General features: G+C 40.0%; 1 protein-coding gene across 1 annotated transcript; it reads left to right on the forward strand.

The window, feature by feature from the left end:
* Positions 1-4,124: 4,124 nt before the first annotated feature.
* On the forward strand, positions 4,125-8,388 carry loxl5a (lysyl oxidase-like 5a). The gene is made up of 6 exons (XM_062424286.1): positions 4,125-5,082; positions 5,921-6,029; positions 6,831-6,968; positions 7,694-7,850; positions 8,021-8,116; positions 8,269-8,388. The coding sequence occupies exons 1-6, from the start codon at positions 4,125-4,127 to the stop codon at positions 8,386-8,388; spliced, it is 1,578 nt and encodes a 525-aa protein (XP_062280270.1).
* The last annotated feature ends 698 nt before the right edge of the window (positions 8,389-9,086 follow it).

Consider the following 9,086-nt stretch of genomic DNA (forward strand, 5'->3'; position numbering starts at 1 on the left):
TTATTATCAACATGTTCACATTCAGACCCAGAGGTGGAATGTCACCAATGGGGATTAAGAGTTTACATACCAAATTTATGACACATTTGTGAAATATTATCACGGATGTTGGTAAAAGGATAACAGGACATGCATGAGGAGGATCCAAATGCAGAAAGCAGTGCAGGACAGGTTAAATGAGAAGAGTTTCATTAAATGAAAGTTGAAAAAACTGGTTAACAGGTCGGCAATGAAAAGATAGTCCAAGCAAGTCCAGGGGGCAAAACAAGCAAGTCATAACCACAGGTAGGTAAAGGCAGGGACAGGATAACTATTACACGTGGCTGGTAGACAAATATACAATAAAACAGCATTGATGATCTGGTAGGGAGCAGCTGGCAGGACTTATATTTAAGGTTCTGGGAATGCATTTCTGCATTGAAAGTGCATCTGAAGGGAATTTTTTAATAGCCAGTATGAAGAGGAGGAATTATTACAGTGAGGAAAATGTCTTTTAGTGCTCATTTGGGCACCTGACTGTTGTTTTAAGACAGACTTCAAAAACTGTGAACCTGTTCTTAAAGTACAGTACATGAGTCAGTGTGTTTTCAAGCACATTCAATTTTGATTATGAGAAACCTGGATAGTTAGATGGATAACTTGCAAGCCATTATACTGTGGCATGTAAACACCTCACCTAGATTTCGGATCATTTTTTGCCATATTTTCAGGTACATCATCTGCTCAAGTTTCATAGTAGTCAGTGAAGCACGTAATATGATGTAATTGATGTAATAATGGTCAACATACTTAAATAAAGGGACGTCTGATTTTGTCACTCTTTGTTTCGAGCACCAGAAATCTGGTGGAAATGTTAAATCCATCCCAGACAGCCAGAAACCAAAATGTGTTCATCCTCAAATGTTGAGGTAGTTCATTCAGTTCAAATGTGAGCAGCTGAGATGTTGAGAAATGAAGGCATGCCTGCACAAAGACAATCAGACACATGGATGCTGTGATATATTCAAGTTTTAGTTAAATGAAAAACCAGAATATTCGTGCACATGTAAACTGACTCAATGTATTTTATTACTTTTCACAACTGAACCTCTGCCAGGTGTTATTGATCAGTGTTGAGTGTCTTCCTCAAGATAACCTAAGATAGTTATTAGCTTACATATTCATTTATTTTTCCCACCAAATTTCTTGATTAATTTGGGAATTTTTCATAAACAGAGCTCTGGTAAAATCCCACTGCCTCGTTAACATCTAAAGCAATTTTGATGGAAACTAAAGCCGGTGTTCATTCATGGTATCAAGTCCCACACATGGGATGTTAGTGCCAGAGGAGGTGGCAGATTAAATCATGTGTGTCGACAAATTAGGAGACGGAGGTGTGGCACTGACTGAGAGATCTTAAGGTTTCACACAGTGTGAGACCAGCGGACATACTGGAGGAATGACACTCATCCAGTTGTAGCCTGCCTGAGCCAACTAGACCTGGCCAGCCTGGGCCCCGTGATCTCTCACTCTCTCTATCTCTCTCACACACACACACACACACACACACACACACACACACACACACACACACACACACACACACACACACACACACACACACACACACACACTTCCCTACTCTTGTTTCTCACAGTCACTCATGGATTTATACTCCCACAGATTGCTGAAAGGCTCTGAGTGCCTGCCAGGGTTTGTGGGTATATTTAGCGAGGGGTTCTGGTGGTGTTGTTTTATAGACTCTGACGTCCTCTAATCCTCATTGTGCTGGTTGTATTTGTCACCATGCCTTCGGGACTGGCACCATGCTCCTGTCTACCACTCTGTCTGCACGTCCCTACAGACGCAAATGCTGGGATATAGGATGAGTGAGTCAAAAGAGGACAAAGGTGATTCTTCTAACTAAATGCAAGACAAGCTGAAACCTCCTTCATTATGTGCGTGTGTGTAACAGTGAATATGAAGGTGGAGACAACTTAATGGAAATCCACCACAAAAGTCTGAATGTTGCTGTGTGAGAACTGCAAAAAAGTTTGCAGATTTGATCGAAATAAAATAGGTTTGGGAAAATGAGTAGCCTTTAGTGGAAGTATTTGATTTTGATTACAACATGTCTCTGCCCTCAGAGAGCCATTCTGTCCTACAAGATCAACACTTGACATCCTCATTCAACAGCAGCTGTAATGTCAGCAATGGCGTATTGACCTGCCACCTAGATAGATTACGAGTAATAAATAAACAATCACCATGTCTCACCACCAAAACATGACATCACATTTCAACAATCAAGACCTTGAAAAGTCTTTGGGAGAGAATTTGTGATGGCAAAACATCAACCAACAATGACATTATATCCATGAATTATCTTCTACTTTATATCAATAACAATGTTATTATTAACCAAAAGTGGATCCCTTTAGATTGCATGCTCATACAGTCCAACTGTATAAACAAAACATATGATTAATACATTTTGAATATCCCAAACCAGACTGATACTCATTTAGAAATGTCCCTCCCATGATAAACTGGAGAGTCAGATACATCTACTGTAAGATGTAAAGAGCTCCCTAATATGTCTCGTAAAATATACACGCACTATACATTTGGAAACAAATTACAGAGTTGAACTTGGGTCATATATGAATATGTCATTTCTGGGAGACAGGGTTGCATATAAGCTATGAGGGGTGTGAAGACCTTTAAATATGCAGCAGTGATAAAGGGATATAAATATAGACTTGGCCTGACTTTGAAGTGTGTCAGACAGCCCCAGTTAAGACATGAAGTGCAGACATCTTTGGGGGAGATAAGACTGGTGTTGTGTCTCTTAATTACTAGTTTAATCCTCCAGAGAATCATGAATACAAAACCCTCATCCTACCAACATATTGAAAACACATTTAACATACAAGGACTACTGATTGGGGTCCCTGGATATCCCAAGAATAAACTACTGTAAGAAACAACCATTACTTATTTCTTCTTAAAACACTATTAGTTATGTAATTAATGTCATCTGAAAACAAAACTGAATATTATCTTTTTAGGAAAGTTACAGTTAATTTGTATATTGTGTAAAAAAATTTAAAAATCCTCCTTGACAGAGTGCCCCCGAAAATAGTTTCATCTATCAACACTGAATAGGCAGAATTGTTTTTTTTCGCGACTGGGGTCCCCCAGGAAAAGTGGATAAGACAATTAAAACACAGAAAACAATGTTATAAAGTCTTTTAAAAAATTGAATGATAGAATAAAGCACCTGTCAGATATGAAAAAAGACAGTTTCTCTTGACTCTAAATTATTGAGCAGAAGTAGTCATCTTTGTTTTATCTCCATTCATGTTCAGAGCTGCAGAAAAACGTGAGGACACCTGCAAAAGTCACGAGCCTTTTGTAAAAAATAAGTGACTTTCTGTGAGCAATCACTGCCATCCTGTGGTGAAGAGGACGACCCTGCTTCAGTGTTAATGAAGCTGGACGAATGCAGGCCAGGGCGGACCCATACTATAAACCTACTGTGTGTTACCGTCACCACCTATCTGTATGCTTATGTGCCAAGATATTAACGATACCTGATTTCTTTGCACTTTCAGTTTATATTAAATGGTCCACACTGAAGTGCACTTTACTGTTTCGATTGTAGAAAAGCCCGTAGTCAGGTGTAATCATAATGCATTTAAGGAATCATGTGATATGATCCATATGATTGTTAAATTAAATATGCTATAAGTTTGACGCACATGAAGAAACATTTGAAAACTTATAATGGCGATGAATAGGTCGCTATTGCTCACCTGGAGGATGCCATTCTAGTCAGTCGGTTTGGTGTGAAGTCCATCCCATTAGTGGTGGTGAAATGGTTAAATTGTGACAAGAGAGCGTGAGTGCAGCTCTTTGCTCTACTTGGGAGGATAAAAGCATTTTTTTCTGCGAGAAACTCACATTACAGACCCTTGGAGACGTCTCAACAAAAACTCTCTGTGGTGAGGCTGTGCGCAACTGCGTGACGGAGTCAAAGTGTGTTCAAAACAGCACCTCATCACCCAGGTCAAACTCACATGTTCGTCGTTAATGTCTCGGCGTTGGAACCCTTCAGATAAAGAAACCAAATACTTTAAGCCATGGAGAATTTTTTTTTAATTTGCCTTCTTGATGTTCTGGTGTGTTTGTGTACTGGTCAGCAACATGTACGCGCACCTGCTGGACCGTGGAGACACCGGATTCAGTGGGAGAATAACGGTCAGGTATACAGTTTACTGAGCACGGGGACTCAATATCGCTCACCCACGCACAGCAGAAGACGCCCTGAGCTCTTACTGACAACAAAAAACCACAAATTTCACCCTCCTGTTGCGCACAGTAGATCCACCAGAACCAGATCTGGAGACCTCGAGGGCGCAGCCGGAGTCCACTCTCAACGAAACGACCTAAGGCAAATGAATGCGTTGGTTCTTGGTGCTGAGGCAGGCCAGTATCTGCTTCCCTCTGGACGACCCGGGTCACATAGTCAAGCCCCACCGCGAACCGCAACCACCAGAGATACTATAGCCATGGGTAGCGCTCCCTCCCCCACCACCATCCAGGAGTTCTCCGGCAGCGGAATCCCAAGAGGAGGCCGCAGCACACCTGGACATGGCACTGGAGCACAACAACCTACTGGGTCACCGGTAAGATCTCCGGACTTTACGCATGGCCGAGGCGGTCGGATAAGACCGGAGAGCTCGGATTCAATAGCCCGGTCACCTGCCACAACTGGATCGGTCAACATGGCCGAGGATGGAGTGAATGGACGTCGTGTCCCGCAGCAAACCAGTGTAGGAAACGCTCGCAGCGCGCAAAGAGTCACACCAGAGCCAAATGTTTCTCCCACAGCGATGTCAGGTAACTCGGTAGAAATACACTTTCCTCGTCTAAGGCCGGATACAACACGGATTACGGACACGAGTGACCCACGGGATCCACACAGTATTCATCACAGGAACTCAGTTTTCTATGACATTTACCCACCAGACCACAGAAACAGAGTCCCTGCGCGCCCACCACCAGGGACGGGCTATGGCACCAGGCTCTTCCACAATGGTAGGCTACGGCAGACAAGAGAGGTTCAAACTTAAGTTAAAGTGCATGTGTTTAAGTGTAACTCTAATTAAAGTGTATGAAAAGTAGTTAGCCTGACAGACATTGTTTGGACGTCAACCTATAAAAAAAGATATTTCTTAATGCCTAACACCCTGAAACCATCTGAAGTCTGAAGAAATAATCCATACGCCTCATCAATCAAGGCTCATTGATTGAAGCAGTGCATTAAGCTACATACTAAATGCCCCACGTCCATTTTCATGCTCAAAATGTAATTCCCTTTTTTCTAATGTACATTTAAATACATTTTCAATGAGAGTGAGAGTTAATGCAAAGTAATATCTCATTTATGAGAGGCTATGAGCAAAATGTTTGATTGATAGGTCATTAGTAAGTAGCCAGCAGTGGTGGAGACATTAACTCTGTAAATTATGACAGTATAAGTATCCAAAGTTCTCTTTTCAGTAATCTGTTCAAGTAGATGTATATTGCACATGTTTGATATCAAATGCACTCATGTATCAAAAGTAAGTAGTTTTTATTAATTATTTTTATTTTTTCTTCTTATTTTCCATATTTGTAAATCAAATCAGGAGATAGATATAGATCTCTTAATACATGTTCTGATGATGTCAATCATAATTTATATGTTCATATTCAAATCACCACATAGATTTCAGTTGATTATACATCATTATGCTTAATGCCCCCACTTCACTGGAACTGAAAAGCTTCCACCTGTTTTCCAGTGCAGATTAAAAAGTAGTTGAACTGATTAAAACCCCAATTTTTAAACAAAAGTAAATGACCCTGCATTGTTCATTGATCTCCTCTGCAGGTCTCCCAGACTTGGTTCCTGACCCTTACTACATCCAAGCTGCCTCTTACATCCAGAGAGTTCAGATGTACGCACTCCGCTGTGCAGCTGAGGAGAACTGTTTGTCCAGGTGCTCTTGTTATTTGTCATTACACTGCGTAAATCTGCCAGTCAAGTAAATAATTCACTCTTCTCCTTATAAAGTGCACTTTGTCTTTGGTATGAGTGAAATTTTATAAGACAGCAACTCCCCTAAACCAGTGGTTCTCACCCCTTTTTTCTGGTGAAGTACCCCAAAGTACCCCAGATTAACAGTGAAGAGTGTGAAACCTATGAACAGAAAAGTCATTCTTATATACATCCATCTCTCCCAGTCAGTGAGATAATTAAAATAAATAAAACATCCCTCTTTTTTATGCAGACACCCTTGAACCCCCTCAAGGTCCCTGGGGTTGAGAGTCGCTGCTCTAGATAACTTAAGTCACAAAAAATGGGGTACACATGTATAAATAGGCCTAAAGAAAAAATGTGATGATAACTGTTTAGGATTCCTTTGAGGTTGCCACATTAGGATGTGTGCTGGCCCGAGTCCCATTTGGAAGTTACAGCTGAGTGACAGAGCGGCTGGACTCAAACCTGGCAACCGCCTGAGGTTCTCTCCTCTGATCTGAGCAGCTACTTTGCCAAGTAAAATAAGCTTTGAGATGAAAGAAAATGGATTCCTGAGGTGAATACAAAAAACCCCTGAAGCAAGCCCAAAAACCACCTCTGTCACTTTGACAGTAAATCTAATATTATGTCACCTGGTCAGTGAGGAGGATATGAGCTTCAGCGTGCAGTAAAGTATGTACAGTACAGATAATGTTTGTCTGTGTCAGCTCATAGCAAAGATGCTTGAGTCTAACTAGACTGTCATTTCTCTTCCCTCCAGGTCTGCGTACGATCCAAGAGTGAGTGATCTCGAATACAGAGTCCTGCTGCGGTTCCCACAGCGTGTGAAGAACCAAGGAACAGCTGACTTCCTCCCAGTGAAGCCCAGGCATGAGTGGGAATGGCACAGCTGTCACCAGTATGTTCACTATTACATACACATATACATGTACCTAAACACAATACCCAGTCTCTGCACAGTGCTATAGACTTACCTGGAGTACCAGGTTTCACTGCAACAAACAGGTGATCATAATTCATATTGTTTTATCATCTTGGTTTGTCCAGTTTTGCTATTCTTCATTGTTTTATTAGGATCCATATTAGCAGACCATGAGAAATCAGTCCTAACAAAGAGAAATTAAATGTCATGCATATAAAAAATGTGAATAAAATAATATAGTGAAAGCAACAAATGTGTTGGATATAACAAATCTGCAAATAAATCAAACATTTGCACTCAGCAGTAAGACACACTAACTCCAATTGCAGTTTTGTTGACAGTCTTTCACCTATTTGTTAACTCTTCAGTGTCTTTTTAAAATATGTTTTATTAATTACTAGCCTGAACTTGAAATAGCTTCTTCCACTGCAATATGTCTCATTTTAGGACACCATTAATCTTACATTGTGTCACAGCTCGTCACCTTTTCAGTGAAATAAGAAAGGCTTCTTTTGATCCTTCCTTATTCCAGCTAATTCATTGTTAGAAGGTAAATCATTTCTGAAGAACTCATCCCATATTTTATTACGGTTGTCAAGCATCTCTGTTTTATGTATTTTGTTGGTGCTCATGAGTATATGATCAAACTATTTTTACAGCTCTCATTTACAGCTCTGTGTTTTTTCTCTTTTTGTCCTCAGGCACTACCACAGTATGGAGGCCTTCAGTAACTATGACCTTCTGGACATCTCCACTGGACAGAAAGTGGCTGAGGGACACAAGGCCAGTTTCTGTCTGGAAGACACGTCATGTGACCCAGGAGTACGACGGCGCTTTGCCTGCACCGCTCACACACAGGTTGGTCTGTCTGGTTCATTTATTTGTCCATTGAACCAACCATCCTTCCATGTTTGTTTGAATGTTTGATTTGTTAAATGTGGAACATTTTATGCTATTAATATATTTCAAATATGGGTTTATTTTTGAAGTCATCAGAAGATAAAATTATACACATGGCTTTTTCTCAGGGGCTTGGTCCTGGTTGCTATGATACATATCATGCCAACATCGACTGTCAGTGGATTGACATCACTGATGTACAACCAGGAAACTACATACTTAAGGTGGGAGCCCAGAGATATATAAGCAGCTGATTAATGATAAGACAACAACAACTGCAGTTATATCAAATGGAGTCAAATTGATTTTAAAAGAACTGAGTAGCATGAACATTGCTGTAATTTATTGACATTAATGTATTTTCTGTATTTCTCAGGTGACAGTGAACCCCTCTCAGCTCGTCCAGGAGTCAGATTTCTCCAACAATGAGGTGCGGTGTGATATCAGGTACACAGGAAGCTACGTACAAGCGAGAAACTGCAGGATCACTGTGTAAGTCAGTTAAAGAGTCTTGTCATTTCTTGAAACTGAGATGAGAAAACAAAAAGAATCACTCATCACAGATGTCTGTTCTTTGTTTCACAGAAGCTGACCTGACCGAAGAAAATAACTAAGTCAGTCATTTCTTGTGGCTCTTAATGTACAGTTAAGACTGCGGCTAAATTAATTCCTTTGTATTTATGATATATTGTAGCTACAGCCAAGCTGTCTAGATGTTAAGTTATCGTAAGTTATCGGTGGATTTTTAAGCAGCGCACAGCTGTACTGTTGGCTGTAACCTTGAGGAAAATGTGTAATCATAAATAATGTAAGAAAAAAGTCTTAAACAAGATGTTTTAAATTCCTTCAATCAAGTTATGCAACTAAAATGGTGCTTATTTTGCAGTGGTGCTCCTATCCCCTGAAATGGATCTGCTTTTTGCCTTTGCAGAGAAAATATATTTGCAATCTACTTTGGATTAAATATGTATTAAAATGAACAATATATGAGGCCTTTTACAATATAAAAAACAGATGTATGTGTTTCTTGCAGTATTGCATGCATGATTTAATGCATTTTTATATATTATCTGAGCACAAATTTAAAGTCTGTTCTTTTACATTTTTAGTGAAAGAATGTTTGAAAAAAGGTGTTCTGATTTTTTATTATATTTTTTAACAAAGGAGTTTTTGAATTTCTGGAAACAAAAGTAC

This window comes from Scomber scombrus, chromosome 8 (genome assembly GCF_963691925.1).
Source record: "Scomber scombrus chromosome 8, fScoSco1.1, whole genome shotgun sequence".
Lineage (NCBI taxonomy): Eukaryota > Metazoa > Chordata > Actinopteri > Scombriformes > Scombridae > Scomber > Scomber scombrus.